At 39.2% G+C, this 24,830-nt stretch overlaps 1 protein-coding gene and 1 long non-coding RNA gene across 5 annotated transcripts in view; one reads left to right on the top strand and one right to left on the bottom strand.

Annotated features, from left to right (window-relative positions):
• LOC107976394 (uncharacterized) overlaps positions 1-24,830 on the bottom strand; it is a 136,420-nt gene that overhangs the window by 67,718 nt on the left and 43,872 nt on the right. The gene's annotated exons all lie outside the window — the stretch shown is intronic.
• NIPAL2 (NIPA like domain containing 2) overlaps positions 1-24,830 on the top strand; it is a 112,035-nt gene that overhangs the window by 56,665 nt on the left and 30,540 nt on the right. For all 3 annotated transcript variants that reach the window (XM_519876.8, XM_009455694.5, XM_009455695.5), the window contains exons 4-5: positions 8,932-8,991; positions 22,607-22,728. In XM_519876.8, coding sequence (XP_519876.2) covers positions 8,932-8,991; positions 22,607-22,728 — 182 coding nt within the window. The remainder of the gene's footprint in view (positions 1-8,931; positions 8,992-22,606; positions 22,729-24,830) is intronic.

The following is a 24,830-nucleotide window of genomic DNA, read 5'->3' as shown; positions in this document are numbered from 1 at the left end:
TGGAATACATGGAATACAATTGTAATTGACATACCTCTTTTCCTAAAGTTCTACAACTAACGGGGAATGATAATTATGTAGTAGTACCTCAATATGGTTAGAGTTGACTCTGCCTGTGAGCACGCTCGATGTGTCCACGTGTTTGAAGCTTGATTGTGACTGACATGAAAGTGTTTTTGTGGTTTGCTTTTTAGCAGTACAATAAAGTTGCCATTATAAGTGGTCAGAAACCACAAGCCAGATATTTACATGTGAGGTTCTGTTTGTAGCATTATTATGTAAATATGTTCTTTTCATGTCATGGGTTATTTTCTTTTTATAAGAGAGAGTTTTCCTTAGTGTTTTATCTTCTACTTTCCTATATTATAAATATACATCCTGGTTTCTCTTTATATCACAGAGATGATGTAATAAATTGAATGTCCAGGAAATGAAAATGGATGAAATTTTTATTTGTAGGCTAGATCAGAGTTCACAAACTTGCCTGTAGACCAGAGTTGGCCCATGTTTTGACTGGCTCAAACAATGCTTTTAAAGAATACTAATTAATTTCCTATGGGTAAAAATTGGACAATAACACACACACAAAACTGAATTTTTGGCTAAAGAATCAGATTTGGTAGTGCTGGATTTGCAGTTGGCTAAGGCTGATTCAGGAGTGCCACCTTTCACTGATCTTGAATAGTTCACCACGGCCCCACAGCCCATCACCACCATGGCCAGCACCCCCCATCACCACAGCCCACCCTCTCATCATTACAGCCTACCCCCATCACCACGCCCACCTCCCTCATCACCACAGCCCACCCCCTCATCATTACAGACTACCCCTCATCACCACGCCCACCCCCTCATCATTACAGAATACCTCTCATCACCACGCCCACCCTCTTCATCACCAGAGCCCATCCCCCTTATTACTGTGGCCCACACCCCCCTCATTTTTTTTTTGTCTTCAGAAGATTACCTTAAAGGCCCTTATAGGCATTTGAGTTTGTAACCTGTCAACCAAACGTTCTTTTTCTCCCCAGCTGAATCAGATAAGAATATCATATCCATAATCACATTTGAGTAAAGTATAATTAATTGATTGTCTTAGCTTTGGGTTAGATTTGTCTTTAAGAAGTGACAATAAAGGGTAAAAAAACAGAGAGAAATAAACAAAGTGAACAAAATCATTTAAAAATAGCCATGCCCTAAACATTGAAACAGTTATTGAACAGTCTTCTGTACCATTAAGCTTTTAATAAAAAATTATTATTTTGGGGGAAGAGAGTTTAAATAAAAAGCACACATATGTCTTAATGTTACAAATTTAAAAAGGGAATGCCCATTTACCTCTTATTCTACAGACACAGGGTTCTAAACTGACATGTAAAAATCTGCGCTTGAGCTAAATTGCTAACAGAAAAGTTTGGTATTTAACTTCTCATTTATTAATCCACATTAGTAGCTATTACAGAAGAACCTCAAACCAAGTATTTACAACTTTTCTGAATACTCATGCGTCAGGTTAATTTATGGTTGGCTTTTTCTCTCTCGTGGCCTGCTATGGGTCTTAGAGCATCAAGTAACTTTTCCATAATAACAGTTGGTCTTGGACCGAGTCTCATAAACTGAAGGATTTCAGAGAGTAGGTGAATGAAGGACAAACCGAGGGTTGATTCCTAAGTAAATCAAGAAGCACGAGGAAGTGCAACACCAAGACACATACCTCACTCTGGGACTGGCACCCTCCCCCACATCTAGACATGGTTTGGAAGGCACCGGAAACTTGCTTGGCCTTTATTTTATCTATTTTCATCTGGAAACCTGAATCCAAATGCCCAAGTGTAGGTTTCCTTATATGAACCTTGAACAGAATGAATCTCCATTTTGATTGCCAACCTAAGTGACACTTAATAGCCAAAAGAACAGATGACTCACCAATAGGAGGCAGTCCACAGTCAGCAGTCAGCAATTGCTGCTGAAAAGCTTCCTTAAAGCATTAGAGCTTCAAGGGCAACTGGATACATTAAATACATTAGACTGCTCCATGGAGGTACCATTTTGCACCAAAGGAAACACTAGAAGAAGGTTGCATGTCCTTTCCCCTTACGGATAGTATTCCTGCTGTCTTCCTCCGCCCTGCCCCCCATGACTCCTACAGAACCACCCTTTGGGTTTTGGCATGTTATCTTTTCAAACTCTTTTATTTTTTAACGTAATTTTTTAAATTGTTTTAATTGACAAATAATTTTATATGTTTATGGGGTACAGTGTGGTGTTTTGATAGATGTATATGCTGTAGAAACATTACATCAGGCTAATTAACATATTTATCATCTCATCTACTTCTCATTTTGTATGGTTAAGAATATTTAGGCAAAAGACCGGGCGCGGTGGCTCACTCCTGTAATCGTAGCACTTTGCGAGGCCAAGGCGGGAGGATCACGAGGTTAGGAGCTCAAAACTAGCCTGGCCAACATAGTGAAACCCCATCTCTACTAAAAATACAAAAATTAGCCGGGCATAGTGGTGGGCTCCTATAGCCCCAGCTACTCAGGAGGCTGAGGCAGGAGAATCGCTTGAACTTGGGAAGCGGAAGTTGCAGTGAGCTGAGATCGCCAATGCACTCCAGCCTGGGTGACAGAGCCAGGCTCAGTTAAAAAAAAAAAAAAATCTGTCAGGTGCAGTGGCTTTCGCCTGTAATCTCAGCACTTTGGAAGGCCAAAGTAGGAGAATCAATTGAGCCCAGACGTTTGAGACCAGCCTGGGCAACATAGTGAGACTCTGTCTCTACAAAAAAAATTATAAACTAGCCAGGCGTGTTAGTACACGGTATTGCCTATAGTCCCAGCTCCTTGGGAGGCTGAGGTGGGAGAATCACGTGAGCTCAGGAGGTCGAGGCTGCAGCGAGCCATGGTTGCGCCACTGCACTCCAGCCTGGGCAACAGAAGGAGACCCTGTCTCAAAAAAAAGAACTTTTAAAATCTACTCTTTTAGGAATTTTGAAATATGTATCACTATTAACTGGGTCACCATGCTGTGCGATAGATCACTAAAACTTATTCCTCGTGTCTAAAGGAAATTTGATAAATTGGCATATTATCAATGGTACATTACCTTTTGCCTTTTATGCCATGGTATACCAATGGTGTATTACCTTTCACCTTTTATTTTTTTAATGCATTATGGCCATTGTGGTCTAGTGCCTGACTCTGGAGTCACTGTGTGACATTGTGTAATAAACTTAAACTCTCCAAGCCTCAGCTTTTTTATCTGTAAAATGAGTATAACAATGCCAACTATCTCATTGAGACGCTGGGAGGATAGAAAGAGTTAATTATTCCGTGTCAAACCCTTAATAAGTAGAATATTCAGCCACCGTTATTGTGTATATATTTTCCTGTCATAATCATTGTATAAATATAATTTTCTACCTCTTTTAACATAATAGCATAAAATTATCAATATCACTGTGTAATTTTCCATAATAATTTCTATTAGCTGCATAATATTCTACTGATTATTGCTGAACATTTAGATTATTCCAGTTTTCCACTATGAAAAATAATTTTGCAATTGACACCTTTAGGCTTGAGACTCTCCATTTTTTGGAATACTTCCTTAGGACAGATTCACAGATGCAGAATTACTAAATCAAAGAATTTGAATAGTTTGATGCTGTTGATAGATATTGTAAAATCACTCATCAGAAAGTTTCTATCAATTTACAGTGACTCTAGCAATGTGAGGGAGTACTGACTTTACTTCTTCCTTGTCAATACTCAGCCTTAAAATTGTGTGTGGAAAAGAGCACCTGGCTCTAAATTATCTTTATTACTGATGATTTGGACTTTCCCCTATGTGTTTGTCTACTCTCATTTGTGAATTACTTGTGTTCCTGCTCATTCATTTATCCACTGGGGTTGTGTTTCTTTGCATACTGGTGGGTATACCTGTTCACACATATCATCACTAAGTAAAGAAAAGATGCTGTGTCAAATCTTGGTGTTTTCAGTTATACCTACACACATAGACCATGGTCATCTTGGAAAACAGAGGACCTGTCTCTTTTCCCTCAAATACTCAAAGCCACCTGGGAAAACACAAAGAGCACAGCTTGGTCCATGCACTCTTATTTCTAATAACTGACTGTTTATAAAATGTTCAAGCAAGGAGAATAATTAGAAAGGACGAAGCACAAATGCTTCCTTTCACCGGTTGAGGAAATAAAACCGAGGCTAGCACATTAACATGTGCCGTGTTCCATAGCTGGTTCTGGACAGAGCAACACTCAAACCCAGGTGTTCTACATCCCAGCCCAGCACCCGGCCACCTAGGCAGTATTGTGGAACTTCAGTTCTTCAACAGGACCTTCTTCTTTTCACCTGGAGTGATACTCTGAGTAACAAAACAGTAGGGAAGTCTTTTTGGCTAATTCCTGTCCGTATTCCACTTCCCAGCATTCTCATGAATCAGCCTCAGCCTTTCCAATAGAGCATTTCCTTAAGGATAATGAAGTAAGAATGAGTTGAAGACAGCTCAGCTCAGATTAGACCCCCTTTTGCAAATTTTATATATCAGCCCCAAGATAAGATGATTCTTGGACAACTGCAATAGCACCATCCGCCATCACTTGTTGATAAGCTTGTAGGGAAAGGGTGTCACATTTTATAAACATCTCCCACCTGCCAAGAATAACAGTTCACTGACTATGGGCAGTGAGTTTTGGCTGGGAAAATAGCCTGTCTGAATCAGGGACATTTTATTAACCTGCTAGGACTATTGTGTGCTTAGGAGAGCCCGCATCTTCCTCCTGGTTTTTCTTACATCAGTTTTCCCCCCGAAAAAGTACTTTTTAATAAAGCACCAAGATCAGTGAGCACTCTCTGTAGACCCGTGTCTTCTGAAGGCCAGAGGGAAAAGCATTCATGAGTCTCTGCCCAAACATGTCTCAAACCAAAAATGCACACACAATTGATTGCTTAAGCAAATATCCAGTCATAACTATGGTTTAACCATAACTAGTACAAATCTGTTTAATTTACAGCTATGTTCTGTTTTCATGCTTTTTAAGTGATTAATCTTGAAATGCTCTATTTTTGAATATTAAATTTTACTATAGGAATAAAAGTATAATAGATTTTCCCCTTTTCTAGGTGTTCATTAGGCAATGGTTATTGTGATAGCAACTACTAGAAAGTGTTGGGCTTGATAGACCTCTGATTACAAACATATATGCGAGTACTTCAGTTGATGTTTTTCTCATTTGAAAAATTTACTACTCTACTTAAAAGTCATGTTATTAGCTGTCGCTCAATACTGCCTTTTTGCTCAACACAGCTCTCATTTTAGCATATTTTGCAAGATAAATGAGTTGAAAGTAAATGTATCTTAATAGAATGTTCCTTTTTTCTTGCCTTTTTTACTAGATAAATAAAACTAAAAAATCTTGTTCTATTACCTAAAAATTTTGTAGAAAATCTCAAGTTCTCTTAAAACAGAAAAAAAATGTTATTGGCTGAATGTGGAAGTGCATTAGACTTCTATTATCTTTCAGAAAGGAAGAGTAGCATATTTATGTTTCATAAAATTCTGACAATTGTTTTATAGCAATTGATATAATTTGATACAAGTAGTGTATTTCCAGTTTTTTGTTACCAATCATGTCCTTTTTGCTTTTAGCAACGAAATTATTTCCCATATAACATTTTCCCCTCCTCCTTCTGAAAGTAAATGTATTTATGAAACTGTGGCTTGGCAACAAGAAAAGTAAAATGATGTGTTTTCTTACTTTAAGGGAGCCAATGGGGTATAGTGTACTAGAAAGAGCTCTGGACTGAGAGCAAGGAAATATGAGTGCCAGTTCCAGCTCTGCTGTAATGTAAATGTGTTTTAAATGGATGGATCAGTGAATAGACAAACAAATTCTTTGGACCTCAGTTTCCCAATTATCAAGTTTAGAACCTGGAGTAGATTATGTCTATGTCTCCTACTACCTTAAAATCTCATTCCATGTAAGCAATGTTTCCCTTCTTACTATAATCCTTTGTAGTGAAATGGTCATTTCAAGGATTGTTATAATGGAACACATTTGGTATGTGTTAATGTAGCGACACTTCACCTATTTTTTTATTGCTAATCGATCTCCTACTTAGAAACATCCCTTACTTAATTACACAGGAAGTCTGTGATTGGAGGGTGGGGTAGGGGTTTGGGTTTTTAATACCTTTTCTCATGCTCTACCATGTGAAATTAGTTTCCCTGGATTATTTTGGTCCAAATCTGAAATAGAAAATTTGCATACATTTTTATACCTATCCCAAATTCATTTCTTACTTTAATGAGCCATGTAGTCATGCATTAGTTTATCTACAGAAAATCTTGCTTTAATGTTTTAAAACCAAAACACTCAAACTCATGCTTGATGAGCATTTCCCATGCCTGGTTTACTCTGTGTGAAACTTCCATTCCTGTAAGTAACCTGCCCAGGAAAAGTTTTGAAGGACAAAGATCAACCAGAATGAGAAAAAGCTAAGTTGAGAGGAAAAAAAAAAGGAAACAAATAGCATCTCATCTTATCCTGCATGAGGGTTTCTGGTGTGGACTTATTTTGTTTTCAATAAATTGCCGGAACATCAGATATAGTCACATTCAAATTTAACCACAGTTTAATGGATTATTATACCAACATTAAAATTATGTCTATGAAGAATTCTTGATGACATGGCAAATTGTAATGTGTTAACTGAGGAAACTGAGAAAGGAAATTTGATATTAAAGTTTGATCTCAACTGAAGAGAAATAAAAACACCAATATATTAACTGCAATTTTCTTTACAGGATGATATTATTTTATGATAACTTTTCTTTCCTGTACTTTTACTTTTAAAAAACAACCAGCAAATAGTTTTTGTTAAAAATTTACAGCATATATTATGTTGTGTATCTTTTTGTATTATTGCAATTTTGGATTTTCCCATGCCTATACTCATAAATGACCCCATAACAGGGACAACTCAGAGAGGTTCAGTTTAACCCTGGTACCTGAGGCGACAGTAGCAGACGATGGCTCGACTGTGAGGGAGAGAGTCCAGTAGTGTCACTAATGGGAAAGAGAACAACTGCAAGGCTGAGATCCCATACTCTTTCATTTCATTCAATGAGCATTTATTGAACACCTTTTATGTGCTAGATACAGCTACTCACTGGAGATCTTAGAAGAATAAAAAGACATATCTCAGATTAAAAGGAACTGATGGTCTTTTGGGGGAAGACAGGCAAATAAATCTTAGGTGTAGTGAAAAAGCTATACACAGGGGTAATCAGAGCATAAGGGTGGCGGGATCAGCTCGGCCCAGGGGAATCCAGAGGTGACACTTGAGTCTAGAGCTGGTCACAAGGACAGGGCAGAGCTGGACATGTAAAAGCCATTAAGCATGAAACTGCATGGTGGATTCTGGGAATTATAATTACTTCAGTAAAGGTGGGCTACAGATTATCAAATAAAGACAAATGTGGTGACCAAAGCATCAGAAGCAAAATCATAGCTCTTTGAGTGTTCTGCTTGGTAGTGTGGCCTTTGTCCTGTAGACCAGCCACTTAGGGGTTTGAAAGCAGTGGATTTACATTAGATTTGCATTTTAGAGCGATTACTCTGGTGGGTATGGGGAAAGGGGAAAAGGGGGAAATGGGAGGTCAGAGGGAAGCTAAAGGTCTAAGCCAGAGAAGCTGCCCTGAGCTTGGGATAGGGCTGGTGATCACAGGAATGAAGAGTTGGGAACAGACCTAACAAAGAGTGAAATAAGGCTGGTTGTGGTGGATTATGCCTGTAATCCCAATACTTTGGGAGGTCGAGGCAGGAGGATCACTTGAGCCCAGGAGTTTGACACCAGCCTGGGCAACATAGTGAGACCCCATTTCTAAAAATAAAAAACTTTTTTAATTAGCTGGGAGTGGTGGCATGAGCCTGTGGTCCCAGCTACTCGAGAGGATCACTTGAGCCTAGGAGTCCAATGTTGCAGTGAGTTATGATCTTGCCACTGCACTCCAGCCTGGGCAACAGCACAAAACCCTGTCTCAAAAAAAAGAAAAAAATAGAGTGGACGATAGATTTAGACCCAGTGACCTGTTGGATGTGGATCGTCAAATAGAAGAGAAATAGGAGCAGTCCTGGGATTCTGGTGTTAATAAGTAGATACAGGAATTGTCGGAACAGGAATTATAGGAGGAGATGCTGGGAAATCATGAGTTTCAGTTTAGCACATATTTAAAGTTCTTCCTGTCCTTTTTTTTTTTTTTTTTTTTTTTTTTGAGACAGGATCTCCTTCTGTCACTGAGGCTGCAGTGTAGTGGTGCCATCATGGCTCACTGCAGCCTCAACCTCCCAGGCTCAAGAAATCCACCCACCTCAGCCTCCCCAGTAGCTGGGACTACAGGCCCACGCCACCATGCTCCACTAATTTTTTGTATTTTAAGTAGAGATGGGGTGTTTCACTATGTTGCCCAGGCTTATCTTGAACTCCTGGACTCAAACTCCTCCCAAAGTGCTGAGGCTTACAGGCATGAGCCACTGCACCCTGCCCCATCCTTCTTTCTTTCCTTCCTATCTCTTCCTTTCTAACCCTTCCTGCTCTTTCTGCCCCTTCCTGCTCTTTCTGCCTTTCTTCTTTCTTTCATTTGTTCTGTCTTTTAGCAAACTTTTATTAAGCCTTCACTATATACAAGACACTGTCTCAGCCACATCCATTGTAAACCACACCAATTTCCACATATCCTCAGCCACAGGGGGAAGAAAGGCATTTTTATAGCCACAACTGCTGAATGTCTCTGATCAGGACATAGCTCATCAGGCATAAGGCACAAATTGCTTAACTTCTTTCAAATGGCATTGCGTAATAGACACTTTTATATTGGAACTACCACTAATGGCCATTTTCTTTATAGGTAGTGCCATTATTTCTGTTACATTTCTGAAAGACAATTTGAGAGCCTCAGACTTACTCGGTAAGTAATTATTTAATTCATGTAATTGTAGCATTGCTTGATCAGGAAATAAATAATACAATCCATAAAAAATATGTGCGATAAAAACTGGAAACAAATTACTGAAATGGGTGTAAGTCTCATTTAGAGTCAGGCATTATTCTGTCTTGGAGCTGCCATCTCTTCTCGCATAAAATACTTCCATTTCTATTGTGACTACTGCTAAATGTGATCAATTTTTGCTATAGCAAATTATTAATTAATAATTATAATGAATTATTATAAAATAATTTATGATTATAAGATTAATCAGTTGAAGGGATTATATTATTATAATGCACTGAATTATAATTTCATAACATTTTATTATTATAATAACCCATTAAAATACAAATACTTTAGGCACTTTAAATAAAACAATGCCTCCCTTCTTCCAGGGAGATCATATTTTTTTTAAAATTTGAGCTCTAAATGTGACACTAGTGTTGGTATGTTGAGCATTTGTATATTTTATAATGGGTTATTATAATAATATTACTGTTATAAAATTTTATGAACACCATAAAATTCAATGAAAACATCTGTGTTACCTAATAGACTATTATACTCCAAAGGATATATTTGTTATATTGTTACACGAAAGTATTGCATAAAAATGAAAACCACAAAAAATTTGATGCACCAACTAACTAAAATTTATATTTGGCTTTTCCCAAAAGTAGCACAGACCATTGTTCTTAAATATTTTATTTGGAAATACAGTTATTAATGGAAAATGACAGTAGCCTTCCTGGCTGTAAGAAACATTTCTGATGTATGGCAAAGCCATCACTTATGTATTGAATTTTCCAGCTATTGTTGGACATATCATTGGTGAGAAGAATTATAGAGATTCATATTTTCTTCCGTGACAAAATCCTGTTTGAATTGCTGCTGACATATGATAATGAATACAAATACTTTAGGCACTTTAAATAAAACAATGCCTACCCTCTTCCAGGGAGATCATTTTTTTTTTAATTTTGAGCTCTAAATGTGACACCAGTGTTGGTATGTTGAGCATTTGTTTTCCCTGATCATGTTTCCCTTGAGCATAATGTCTTGAAAATGTTTTCTCTTTTTCTTTTCCTCCTTGGTTTGATTCTGCTAGCAGAGTTTTTAGTCAACATTGTCAAATTTTTCATGGTTAAATGTTTTTCTAAATGCATTCATATGTGGATTCTATCTCTTCCAACATATTATTTTTCTATACCCTTTTTTATATATTGTGGTTTGTAGAATCATCTGGGGAAGTTGTATGGACTCAGAAATAAGAATGGCCAATGCCTGATGCAGTGGCTGATGCCTATAATCCCAGCACTTTGGGAGGCCGAGGCAGACGGATTGCCTGAGTCCAGGAGTTCGAGGTCAGCTTGGGCAACATGGCAAAACCCCGTCTCTACTGGAAAAAAAAAAATAGACAGGTGTGGTGGCATGCACTTGTAGTCCCAGCTACTTGGGAGGCTGAGGCAGGAGGATCACCTGAGCCTGGGAGGACGAGGCTGCAGTGAACCAAGATTGCACCACTGCACTCCAGCCTGGGCAACTGGAGTGAGACTCTATCTCAAAAAGGAAAAAAAAATGACCAATACCTGAGTTTTATAAACTAAAAATTAGGTCCTAGATATATTATTTTTCTCATTTATCAAGTGGCTTAAGGGAACTTTAAATCCTTTTATCTAATATCTGTCATCTTTTATAGTTAATGATTGAATAATGATCAAATTAATCTAAGGTATTTAATGAGAGAATGCAGATATAAAGGGGGATTTGCTGACTAATCTTGAATATTAGTGATAAACGATAATTAAGACAGAATCCCCGTCCACAAATAATTTATAGTCCATGATAATATAGATTCATAAATAGGTTTTTTTTTTAAGTAGAAAAGAATGTGTGCCATAATGTCATGAGTCTTTAGTTTAGAAGTGTTTCTGAATCAGCATTGCTGACATTTGGGGCCAGATCATTCTTCATTGTAGGGGCTGCCCTGTGCACTGTAGGATCATTAAGATCCCTCCTGACCTTTACCCACCAGATCCCTCTAACATCCTCCCACTCAGTTATGACAACCAAAAATGTCTCCAAACATTCCAAAATGTCTCCTAGGGGACAAAATTACTCAGGTTTAGCCCTGTTCTTCTCTAGCTGAGAAGATCAGAGAGCATTTTTTACAGCAGAGATAACATTTGAATTGGTTCTGACAGCTGGGCAGGACAGGCATAGGCTACATCCAATAATTTGGAGGAGGACATACAGAGGGAATAACATGAGAAATGTTAACAAAGATACAAAAAGGTAAAGTAAGTTTCTATTTCATACTGCACCTTAACTCCTGCCTGTAAGGCTTAGGAAAAAATAAATGCAAGTTGTAACTATGGAAAGGAAGAAATAAAAATATCAATATGTACAGTTTATTTTCTTATATACTTAGAGAACGCATGATCAACCAAACATTACCAGAAGCAATAAACCAGCTCTCAACATTAAAGGATCTAAATTAAACTGACTCTCATAACTTCAGATCTGGATTCAACTCTGGCTATCAACTGTACAGGCAACCTAGTATTACTTAACTTCTCTAAGCCTCACTTTTCTGGCAAATATGTAAGACAGTTTTGAAGATCACATTAAATAATTCATATATAAGTACTTTGAAAAATGCAAAGCTTTGTCAATATAATTGTCATAATTTCTATTACCACCTTCATTGCTGAGAGATTCCTAAGAGGTAATACTAAAAATGTAATATAAGGAAGGGGAAAACACACACACACACACACACACACACACAGACACACACACATCAAGAAAACAAACTAACAAAATAAAACCTTTAATTAATTATTTGGGATTCTTTGCTAATTCCTCACCATTTTTTTTTCTTTTGAGATGGAGTCTCGCTCTGTTGCCCAGGCTGGAGTGTAGTAGCGTGATCTCAGCTTACTGCAACCTCCACCTCCTAGGTTCAAGCAATTCTCCTGCCTCAGCCTCCCAAGTAGCTGGGATTACAGGCATGCACCACCACGCCCAGCTAAATTTTGTATTTGTAGTAGAGACAGGGTTTCACCATGTTGTCTAGGCTTGTCTCTAACTCCTGAGCTCATGATCCACGCACCTCTGCCTCCCAAAGTGCTGGGATTACAGGCATGAGCTATCACGCCTGGCCTAATTCCTCATCTTTTAAAAGCAGCTAAAATTTATTAAACATTTACTCTTGCCAAATACTATGTTAAGTGTTTTGCATGGATTATCTCATTTGAATATAGGAACAATCCATTTACAGAAGCAAAATCTGATACTTAGCAAGGTTAAGTAACCTGCCCAAGGTCATATAACTAGTACATGATAGACCAGTATCCTAACAATGGCAATCTGGTATAGCTATAGTATAAAGTTAGGGTGAGTCTTTAGTATCAGAAAGCTATTATGTAACCTTATATAACCTTTCTCTTTTTTCTTTTTTAAGACCACACTAGAGGAATCTTATGTAATCTTTGCAAAGTTATATAAATAAGCTTTTTAAGCCTCAATTTTCTAATCTTTAAAATAAAGATAATACTACAAACCTCACAGGATTAAATGAGTTCATATATGTAAAACTCTAACAACAGGGCCTATCACATAATGTGTTCAATAATACTAGCTATAATTGTCATTATTACTACTACCACCATCACCCACCACTGTACTCTACTAATTAATCAGAGGAAACCTAGATTAGGACATTTTTGCAAACTTTAGTAATCCAGGTAACCTTTCCCACAACTCTGATTGGGTGCTCTGTTTTGTTTTTTCCTACCTAACTTAATGCTTTTGGAGTAGGGCTATGTAACTCATAAGTCACATTTATTTCATACCATAGTTAAACATGACCCATTTTTGCCTTTAATCTAGTGTCATAGGAATGAAAAAAGGATTTAGTCACCTATTCTATACCCTTGCCTCCAACAAGCGATATCCTAAGATTATCATTATCTGAGATGTCGTAACCCACTTCATATTTACGGAAGTCCAAGGAAGGACTTTTCCCCAACCCCTCTCAGAAATGTGTCAAGTCACATGTATTTTCTTTGAGCCTTTGTTGCCGTTGCCTTGAGAAAATGTAGTTTTTTCTGTTAAAAGCAAAAAAAAAATTTTTTTTTTAAAGCATCTTTTTCTTTATAGGGACTAAAACCAAACAGGTAAAAGAGTAGTTAGTGGTGTTTTTTAAAGATTAACATATGAACATGCTAAAAATTAAATTATCAAAATGTGTAAAGGAAAATCATTTATTTTTCTCTGTTTCAAGCAAATGAAAGTTTGTTTTTCATGATGGAACAAATGAAGATTTGGGGACCATGTGGAAACAAGCTGAACTAATTTATTGCCAAATGTTACTCTGTGACTATGAAGCTTTTCATCACTAGTCTCAAAAAATGACCTCACAAAGCTATTTCTGAAAGCAATCGCCAAGTATTATTAAGTCAATGACAGGTTTGGACTGTGCCCTGATTCTTAGTGGATTAATTATTTTAATGATTATTTTTCCTTTTAAAAAAAGCACCAGATTTCTCTCCCCTTCAATCGGCTGAAAACTATAGGATTTTCTTCTCTCTTCTCCCTTAGACGTCAAAAGCACCAAATCATCTGTGAGATCCTAGTTGATTTAAGACCAGATAGAGTCATCATGGAAATAAAAATGACAGTCAGCCTAAATAGAGTATCAGGAGATTAACAGTGAGAGGAGGGCCATTTCCTTCCTTCCATTTCCCACACCAGAAGTCAGCTTGATTTGGAGCCAATGTCTAGAATACTAAACTAGCTAAATGACCCATCGTCTCTGGTTGAGAAGACAGATTGACTGTTTTGGTTGCAGAGCTGCCTCAAGAATGGGAGCCTTTCTGATGGAAGGTCTGGGACTACTTGAATTCACCACATCACTGAGATTTTCAATCGAGGGCTCCTTCAAGGTTTAGCTACCATAAGCCTGAGGAATCCAGAGAGATTGTACTTATGGGAGGGTATTTCCAAATGGTTTGATGTTAAGGAGTCCAATTTATTCTTTGACTCCTGTTATCCCACAAAAGCAATAACTGGACTCCCACTGACCAGGAGACATACTGCAGGGACCAAAGGGATTAGACTGCAATCTTTCCCTTGCAGTCAGGTTAGCTGAATAAGAAAAACTCTTAAGGCTCCTAAAAGTCAGGTCAGACCAGATTCCAGAAGTCAGCAAATGGGCACTTAATATTAAGTAGCATCCAGCTGGAAAGTGGACAAAATTCAAGATTTCAGGTTTTAGTTCAGGGAGAGAGGAGCTTGGGAACCAGGATATCTGTTGTGGAAGAACTGTGCAAGTACATCTTAGATTCCAAGACTCCGCCAGCTAGAGGTGCCAGTGAACAGAAGCTTCAGAAGGAGCCTGATTCTGGGGTGTTTTCCTCCAACCACATTTTTGGTGCACAGGTATCTATAGAAGACTTTTGCAACAGAACACTAGTAGCCTCCTGAAACAAAGGCATGCTCACAGCTGGATCCAGTTAAATGTCAAGTATTTCCCAAAATATAAAATATTCCCCCAAAACACTACTTCAGTGCAATATAAATGGTCAAATATGTTTAGAAAATATGACAACCATATCCTCCTCTGGGAGATTTACAGTGAATGCTAATACATTCAGATCTGAGAGGTTTTCCAGTAAAAGAATGATTTCAGTTTGTTTAATTCACCTCTTCTCAAATACATTTGCCTTGGGACCTTTTTTGGTGGAGCATCTACCTTATGAAACTGGTTCCAGGGAACACCAGTTTGAGAGTGCTCTTCTAAAGGAAACTTAAGGCCAGAAAAATAACCTGAGACCAGTCAAGGACCCCAGGGTCCTCTGCCAGGAACAATCAATTCCTTTAATCCCCAATGAGGATGCTGCATATGGCCTCAGGTTGTGCTCTGTACAGCTCCTAGGGGTGCCACTCATATAGACTTCAATGTAAGTGACAGCCCTGAGCTGTCCATTCAGTGGCCTTAATTCTTAATGCAAATAAGAGGCTGTGGAGTATAATAGTTAAGAAAATAGACTACCTAGGTTCCAATCCCAGCTCTCCTCTTCTTAGCTGGAAAATCCCAGGCAAAATAGTTATTTCTTCTGTGACTCAATTTCCTCACTTGTCAAATGTAGATGGTAACAATTTAAGAGTATACATTATATAGTATTCATATTATATGTCATATACTATACAACTTATGTGTAGTATAAGTTGTAACAGTGTAATAACACAAAGGTAAATCATTTTCACAGATTTGTTGTGAGGATTAAATTAGTTATGTATAAAGCATTTAGAACTGTGCTTACAAGTATTAGTTATTACTATTATAGTTATCATTATCATCATATTTTAGCATGATGCTGATTATACCATAACTCTCATGTCAGCCATACATGTCTATGAACTCAATAATTTTAAGAACATCACCTAAAAAAAATTATTACTGGCTGGGCATAGTGGCTCACACGTGTAATTCCAGCACTTTAGGAGGCCAAGGTGGGAGGATCACTTGAGACCAGGAGTTCGAGACCAGCCTGGACAACATGGCCAGACCCTCTCTCTGCAAAAATAAAAATTAAAAAATTAGCCAGTCATGGTGGCACATGCCTGTAGTTCCAGCTACTCAGGAGGCCAAGATGAAATGATCACTTGAGCCCAGGAATTCAAGGCTGCAGTGAGCTATGATTGCATCACTGTACTCCAGCATGGGTAACAGAGTGAGACTGTGTCTCTATTTAGAACAAAAAAGATTACATTCCCTTGGCATATGCTCTCCCAGTATAACTAGTGTATCTATTATAAAAGGCAGGGATTTTCTTGTTTACCTGTTTTGCACAAATATCAAGTTTATAGGGAGAGGTTTTATTTAATATTTGTGTATGTTATCAAGCTAAATCTAAGATTCCCACCAGACGATTATAGACTTCTAAGTGACTTGAGTTGTATTTGATAAGAAAAATGTATTTGCTGCAGGTTTGGGCATGAGGGCAGAGGATGGCATCCCATGCCTGCATTGTGGGTAGCATCTAGCATCTAGACATTGGCTCTTACCTGCAGCTTACCCACAGCTGTCTGGCTGCTGTTTTATGTCCCCTCCAATATCCAGATCTTGGGACTCTATGCACTAGTTTCCTGAGGCTAGCTGTGGGTAGAAAACATAGGACTGCTATTTTTTCCTTCTTCTTTGTTATGTCTGTTAGTTATGCCATGTCCTTCTTTCTGTTTTCTTTGAAAACCAACAGCAAGAAGTCTTTGCTAGGCATTGAGAAAACACCAGCCAATTCCTTTCTGCTCGTTCCTTCCATTCTCAAATTGGGTTATCTCCTTAGAGACAGCCCCAGTGATGGTCCCTGATCATCCTAAGGCTATAATATTAGAGACATCATTTTGGACTAATTTTTAAGCTTAACTCAGGTGGCCATTGGCTCATGGCATGCCTGCATCCTGTGATGCATCCTGAGATGGATGCATCCTGAGATAGATCTATCCGGGGTCCGCTGTCATGTCAGGCCTCTCAGTGGGCTTTGAAGCGTATTCAGTTCCTTAGACTGGCTTCTTGCAGAGCCAAGTTCCTGGGATTTTGCAAGTCTGATGACTTAATTTGTACCTAGAGATGCGGAAACTGAGTCTGGAGTAAATAAGTTGCCTAAGTTCTTCCAGGTAGCAAGTAGCAGTGAAATGTGAATTTTGTGGGGGCAGTTTTAGCTTGGATTAGGCTTCTGGGATCCAAGTCTTGACCTAAAATGCAACATTTCTGCGGGTGAGGAACATGTTGGTGATACCCTGCTTCCTTTTGGATCTTACATGACCAGACAAAGGAAGTGGAGCAAGATGGCTGAATAGAAGCCTCTACCAATCATCCTCCCTGCAGGAACAGCAAATTTTACAAGTATCTACACATGAAAAAAGCACCTTCATAAGAACCAAAACTCAAGTGAGCAATCACAGTACCTGGTGTTAACTTCATATTGCTGAAAGAGGCACTGAAAAGGGTAGGAAGGATGGTCTTGAATCACCAACACCACCTCTCCCACATCCTCCAGCAGTGGCCAAGTGGCACAGAGAATCTGCACACTCGGGGAAGAAGAACACAATGATTACTTTGCACTGGAACTCAATGCTGCCAACACTGGGTAGAGCTCAGCTGATGGCCGCAGAGGGAGCATTTAGACCAGCTCTATCCAGAGAGGAATCAACCACCCCAGAGGTGCGAACTTGAGTTTTGGCAAGCCTTGCCACCGTGGGCTAAAAGGCTCTGGGGTCCTAAATAAACTTGAAAGGCTCTCTAGGCCACAAGAACTGCAACTCCTAGGCAAGTCCTGGTGCTGTGCTAGGATTAGAACCAGTGGACTTGAGGGGCATGCGATCCAGTGAGACACCAGCTGGGCAGCCAAGGGAGTGCAGGCGCCACTCCTCCCACAGCCCCTGGCAGCTCAGCTCACAGCTCTGGGAGAGCCTCCTTTCTTCCACTTGAGGAGAGGAGAGAGAATAAAGAGGACTTTCTCTTGCAACTTGGATACCAGTTCAGCCACAATAGGATAGGGCATCAGGCAGAGTCCTGAGGCCCCCATTCCGGGCCGTAGCTCCTGGATGACATTTCTCGACACACCCTGGGCCAGAAAGGAAGCCACTGCCTTGAAGGGAAGGACCTAGTCCTGGCAGGATTCATCACCTGCTGACTAAAGAGTATTTGGGCCCTGAATAATCAGCAGTGATAGCCACAGTACTCACCGTGAGCCTTGGGTGAGACTCAGAGATGTATTAGCTTCAGGTGTGGCCCAGCATATTCACAGCTGTGGTGGCTATGGGGAAGGACTCCTTTTGCTTAAGAAAAGGAGATGAATGAATAAAAATGATTTTGTCTTGCAGCTTAGGTACCAGCTTGGCCACAGTGGGGTAGAGCACCAAGAGGGCTCTTGGGGTCCCTGATTCCAGGTCTTGACTCTTAGATGGCATTTCTAGACTTACCCTTGAACCACAGGAGAGCCCACTTCCCTGAAGGGTAGTGGCAGGTCTGGCAGCATTCTCCATCAGCTGACTGAAGAGCCTTTGGGCCTTATGTCACCATTGGCAGTACCCTGGCAGTACCTGAGGGTGGTGGACAGAGGAAAGACTCCTCTGCCTGGGGAAAGGGGAGGGACAAGTAGAAAAGACTTTGTCTTGTGGTTTTGGTGTCAGCCTAGCTGCAGTAGAATAGAACACCAGGTAAATTTCTAAGGTTTCTGACTCCAGGCCTGGCTCCTGGACAGCATCTCTGGACCCACCCGGGGCCTAGGGGAACTTGTCACCCTGAAGGGAAGGACACAAACCTGGCTGGGCTTTGCCACCTGCTGATTGTAGAGCCCTAGGGCCTTGAGCGAACATAGGCAGTAGCCAGGCAGTGGATACAGCAGGCCTTGAGCAAGACCCAATGCTGTGCTGGCTTCAGGTCTGACCTAGTGCAGTCCCAGTGGGAGTGGCCACAGGGGTGCTTGTGTCATTCCACCCCTCGCCCCCAACTCCAGGCAATTCAGGACAGAGAGAGAGAGAGAGAAAGAGAGGGAGAGAGAGAGAGAGAAAGAGAGGGAGAGAGAGAGAGACTGTTTGTTTGGGAGAAAGTAAGAGAAGAGAACAAGAGTCTCTGCCTGTTAATCCAGGTAATTCATCCAGACCTTATCCAAGACCACCAACATGGTACCTCTACAAATCTGCAAGAACTACAGCATTACTGGGCTTGGAATGCCCCCTCATGTAGATATGGCCACAGTGACCAAAAACTTAGATCACAACACCCAAGTTCCCTAAAATACCCAGAAAGCCTTCCAAAGAAGGATGGGTACAAACAAGCCCTGACTGCAAAGACTACAATAAATATCTAACTCCTCAATGCCCAGACACTAACAAACATTCACAAGCATCAAGACCATCCAGGAAAACATGACCTCACCAAACAAACTAAATAAGTCACCAGGGGCCAATCCTGGAGAGGCAAGGTTATGTAACCTTTCAGACAGAGAATTCAAATAGCTGTTTCGAGGAAACTCAAATAAATTCAAGATAACCCAGAGAAGGAATTCAGAATACTATCAAATAAATTTAACAAAGAAATTGAAATAATTCAAAAGAATCAAGCAGAAATTCTGGAGCTGAAAAATGCAACTGACATACCAAAGAATGCATCAGAGTCTCTTAACAGCAGAAATGATCAAGCAGAAGAAAGAATTAGCGAGCTTGAAAACAGGCTATTTGAAAATACAGTCAGAGGAGACAAAAAAAGAATAAAAAGGAATGGAAAACGCTTACAAGATCTAGGAAACAGCCTCAAAAGAACAAATCTAAGAGTTATTGGCCTTAAAGAGGAGGTAGAGGGAGAGATAGGATTAGAAAGTTTATACAAAGGGATAATAACAGAGAACTTCTCAAACCTAGAGAAAGACATCAATATTCATGTACAAGAAGGTACAAGAAGGTTCATGTACAGAACACCGAGCAGATTTAACCCAAAGAAGACTACCCCAAGGCATTTAATCATCACATTCCCAAAGGTCAAGGATAAAGAAAGAATCCTAAAAGCAGCAAGAGAAAAGAAACAAATAACATACAAAAGAGCTCCGATACAGCTGGCAGCAGACTTTTCAGAGGATCTTACATGTCCAGATTACTCCTTTCGGCAAATGGGCCAGCAGAAGGTAAACTAACAAGTTTCCTAAGTCAGAAATCTGTCTTTCAAAAGAAGGAATATATGTGGCTTTACCAAAATAAAAATAGCAGGAACTGACGTTTCATACCACTTTTAGAAAAAGGTGGAATATAAATAAGTTTAAAAGGAATTTATTTAAGGAAGTGCAAATGACTAACACTTTTAAACACTTATGAAAAATGTGCATACAACTCATAAAGGGGACAGTAAATCACATAAATATAAATGACACCAAATAAACAAGCATGCAACTGGTGGCAGCGACCCAGAACTGCCTTTGTAATTATTGCAGATAGCTGAAATAAAAATTATTAAGAAGAAAGAATGTGTGACCTGCTGAACTGCCATAAAGTTACGTAGCAGATGCACAGTGATGTGAGGCCCAAATGAAATAATATATGTGAAAGGGACTTAGAAAGTATAATTGCAGCCGGGCACGGTGGCTCACTCCTGTAATCCCAGAACTTTGAGTGGCAGAGGCGGGCAGATCACCTGAGGTCAAGAGTTCGAGACCACCCTGGCCACCATGGTGAAACCCTATCTCTACCAAAAATACAAAAATTAGCTGGGCGTGGTGGCACGTGCTTGTAGTCCCAGCTACTCGGGAGGCTAAGAGGAGGATCACTTGAACCCAGGAGACGGAGGTTGCAGTAAGCTGAGTTTGCACCACTGCACTCCAGCCTGGGTGACAGAGCAAGACTCTGTTTCAACAAAAAAAAAAAAAAAAAGAAAAGAAAGTATAACTGCAAAAGCATCAGCCATTTTATATTTTTAAAAAGTTTTGAAATGCAGTGAAATATACCCCATAAATATATACACCTCCTACGTACCCACAAAAATTACAAAATTTAGAAAGAAATGCAACGAAGATATACATTGATAGGGACAGTCATGGAAGGCAAATGCAGACGTGGATGTGAAGTAGGGAGGGATATGTCAGGATGTGAAACAGGGACAATATTGGAAACTTGTTCAGTAAACAATACTACCTCCATGAGGTAGAATACCAGTAGACTTAAAAAGAATGAAGCCACCCTGCATTTACTGATGTGAAATGTCCTCCAAAATGTTCTAAGCAGAAAAAAAAAAGCAAGATACAAAAAAGTTTATATAATACGCAATTATTTATGTAAAAAAAAACCTCATGTACACTTATACACACATGCATAAAACATCTCTGAAAAGAAAACCCCAGGAACTAGTGGTGGTAGTTAACTTTAAGGAGGAAAACTAGTGAACCACCAGGGTACATGAGATTTAACTTTCCACCAATCACCCTTGTGTATTGTTGGAATTTTGCCATATACATGTGTTGCCTACTCAAAACTAAATTTAAATACAAGAAAGTTAATAGAACTGGATACTATTAGAAGAGATAAAGGAGTGTCTGGCAGAGGAGCTTGATATTACTAGAAATTTGGATTTCACAAAAGAAACAGAAGTATCTGAGACATCTTAAAGTAATATGCTACTTTACCATACTTTACCAAGTTTAGAAAACAGTTTTTTTGAATCTCTTCCTCCTAGGGACCTGCTTTTGAACAATTATGTAATATTTTTTCCAAAGAAAAGACATGACTGACCAATAATTTTCTCCCAAGTTCTTATATATGGTTTTATTATTTGCTTTTCTTATAGTGTTTAATAATGTATACTGTTTTTTGTTTTTAAAGTTCTTATTAGAAATAGCTTTAAAGATTGCATATAATCTGTCTTCACAAAGTATTACAGAATAAATTGTTACATTATAGGAAACTTCCTTGTAGCTCTACAATACCCTGAATTGCTGTTGTCTAGCTTTTGCGAAAAATCAAATGCTATTTGCTTCCAGGAACTAGAGTTCAAAACCTAAGTCATTTGCATAAGAGGAACAGGAAATTGGTGCCTTCAAATTGTGAGACTTTGTAGACAAACCAAATTGTTTCAGGTTGGAGTCTATGTTGGTTATAAATTATATCCACAATAGCACTGACCTCGGAGATGAAGCAAGTTGAAGCAAGTTTTCAAGTGTGCTATCTAAAATATGCTACTTATACCAGGGGTGTTTTTTCAGACTGCTAATCATATATAAATAAGCAGTTTTCAACATTATTTGGAAGGGCAAGTCCTCCCTTCACCCCTTCTTCGGTGGCCTCACCCCCTAATCCCCCTACACACATTCCCTTCTGTCATTTTAAGTAATACTAAACCGATGGCAGTAACACATTCCTTACATAGGTTTATGACGTGGTTTCTATTTTATTTTTATTTTACTAAGCTAACCTTGGAATTCTATATTCTAGATTGGATTAATTAAACTCCTACAGCAAAGCCAGCATTCACCTTTGTTATTGCTGCTAAAAGGACTCCAATAAATGGCAGTGATTAAAGATGCTCATTACCAGAGTTTCAAATTGTTAAATCACCTGAGGGTGCTTCAAGGCCCCAGGGATGAGTGAGTGTAGAGCAGATCATCATGTGATAGTTTCCCTGTCCTCTGGACTGTGCCATCTAGATCTAGACAGATCTAGATGTGTCTAGATCCATCATGCACTTACTGACCCATGAGGAAACAGTCAGCTTAGGAGGTGTTTTCACGTCTTCGTAGCACATATTCTGATCTTCCCAATCATTGGGGAAAGCTTCCCTGAAGATGCTGGGATTCATCCAGAACAATAGAGAAAAATTGGAAGTTATGTCCTGCCCTATCCATCCCCCAGCTCTATTCCCCTGTAAAGGGAATGCCTTCAGGTGAATGTGGACGCTATCCAAGGATGGTTTGATGAAACGGAGTATAATAGGGAGGGGCGATTGGCACTTTTACAAGTAATGCGCAGTCTCTAGGCAATGTCTGCGTCAACAAAAGCTTTAGGTTGGTTTCAATTTGGTTTTTCTTTTCAATTTTATTTAAAGGTACGACACTGGCATTTGCAGGAACATATTTACTGGTGAACTTTGCTCCAAATATAACTCAGGCAATCTCAGCAAGAACAGTACAGTATTACCTTGTCGGATGGCAGTTCCTGATCTATGTGGTAAGAATTCTAAATATTTCACTATCCCCGAAGCTATATTATCCAGACCACTGGTACATGCAGATATTAGAGAATATAATCTTTTCCTTACCAGCGCTAATATCTTATTAAAATCTAAATGTATTTGACTAATACCAAAGTATTTGAAATACTAAGTCAGCAACAGAAGCACCCTTAGTTTCCCAGGTATCTTTCCTGGAACAATTTCCACATCGATTAATCCAGCAAGTTCCAGAGCAATACGTTTTAGGAAAACTCAGAGTAAAAAAAAACATTCCCTTCCAAGTTGAAGGGACAATACTTAAGGACACATTCTGCTTTACTGAACTTTATTCAAAATAGGGGTTCTCTTCAAAAAAGTCCTTGTTTTTTATGGCTACATAGTATTCCATGGTGTATATGTGTCACATTTTCTTTATCCAGTCTATCATTGATGGACATTTGGGTTGGTTGCAAGTCTTTGCTATTGTGAACAGTGCCACAATAAACATATGTGTGCATGTGTCTTTATAGTAGAATGATTTATAATCCTTTGGGTATATACCTAGTAATGGGATTGCTGGGTCAAATGGTATTTCTAGTTCTAGATCCTTGAGGAATCGCCACACTGTCTTCCACAACGGTTGAACTAATTTACACTCCCACCAACAGTGTTCCTGTTTCTCCACATCCTCTCCAGCATTTGTTGTTTCCTGACTTTTTAATGATCGCCATTCTAACTGGCATGAGATGGTATCTCACTGTGGTTTTGATTTGCATTTCTCTAATGACCAGTGATGATAAGCATGAGGGATAGCATTAGGAGAAATATCTAATGTAGGTGACAGGTTGATGGGTACAGCAAATCGCCATGGCACATGTATACCTATGTAACAAAACCGTACATTCTGCACATGTATCCCAGAACTTAAAGTATAATAATTAAAAAAAAAACTTGATAGATGTAGACAAACTGCCCTCCAAAATTTCCATATTCATTTACATTCCCATTAGTACTCTCAACCAATATAAAATATTTAAACTTGTATATTTTTCTCTTTTATTATATTTTAAATTTTATATCTTTAATTTTTCCAGTGAAAAAGATTAAAGTGATTTATTTAAAAAAAAAAAAAAGTCCTTGTTGAGATCAATGCCACAGACTGTCTGAGAGGAGCACACAACAGTACTACAATGCCAAGAGATGTATAAAAGAATGAAATGAGGCTGGGCACGGTGGCTCACGCCCATAATCCCAGCACTTTGGGAGGCCGAGGCAGGCAGATCACTTGAGGTCAGGAGTTTGAAACCAGCCTGGCCAACATGGTGAAACCCCATCTCTACTAAAAATGCAAAAATTACCCAGGAGTGGTAGTACACACCTGTAAACCCAGCTACTCGGGAGGCTGAGGCAGGAGAATCACTTGGACCTGGGAGGCAGAGGCTACCGTGAGCCAAGATTGTGCCATTGCACTCCAGTCTGGGCGACAAGAGCAAAACTCTGTCAAAAAAAAAAAAAAAAAGAATGAAATGAACTGATAGAGAAATATGAAGGTGTTAACTGGGTTATCTTGTTTGATGCAGTGGCTGTATCTGTAGGTATAAAAAAAAGAGAATATGATCGAAAGGGCTGATATGCAACTTGTCACAGAAGTTAGTATAGATTGGGGAATAATAATATTCTAGGAAGGGTATGTAATAAGAAGAAAACTGGGATAGTCTAGCTGAGTATTTAACCAAGAACCGGTTTGGTAAAATAGTTGTGAAGTCAATAAAAATAATTAGGCTGGGCGTGGTGATGTACGTCTGTTACCCAACACTTCAGGAAGCCAAGGTGGGAGAATCACTCGAGCCCAGGAGTTTGAGACCAGTCTGGCAACATGACAAGACCTCAACTCTACAAATAATTTTAAAAATTAGCCAGGCATGGTAGTATGCACCTGCAGTCCCACCTACTTGGGAGGTTGAGATGAGAGGATCTTGAGCCCAGGAGGTCAAGGTTGCAGTGAGCCATGATTGCAGCTCTGCACTCCAACCTGGGTGACAGAGTGAGACCCTGTCTCAAGACAAAAAAAAAAAAAAATCAAAGCACACAGAATTATACATTTTTAGAATTAGAAATG

The sequence above is a fragment of the Pan troglodytes genome, chromosome 7 (genome assembly GCF_028858775.2).
Source record: "Pan troglodytes isolate AG18354 chromosome 7, NHGRI_mPanTro3-v2.0_pri, whole genome shotgun sequence".
Taxonomy (NCBI): Eukaryota; Metazoa; Chordata; class Mammalia; order Primates; family Hominidae; genus Pan; species Pan troglodytes.
The sequence above is the reverse complement of the archived record's forward strand: the minus strand, read 5'-3'. Positions and strand labels throughout refer to the sequence as shown.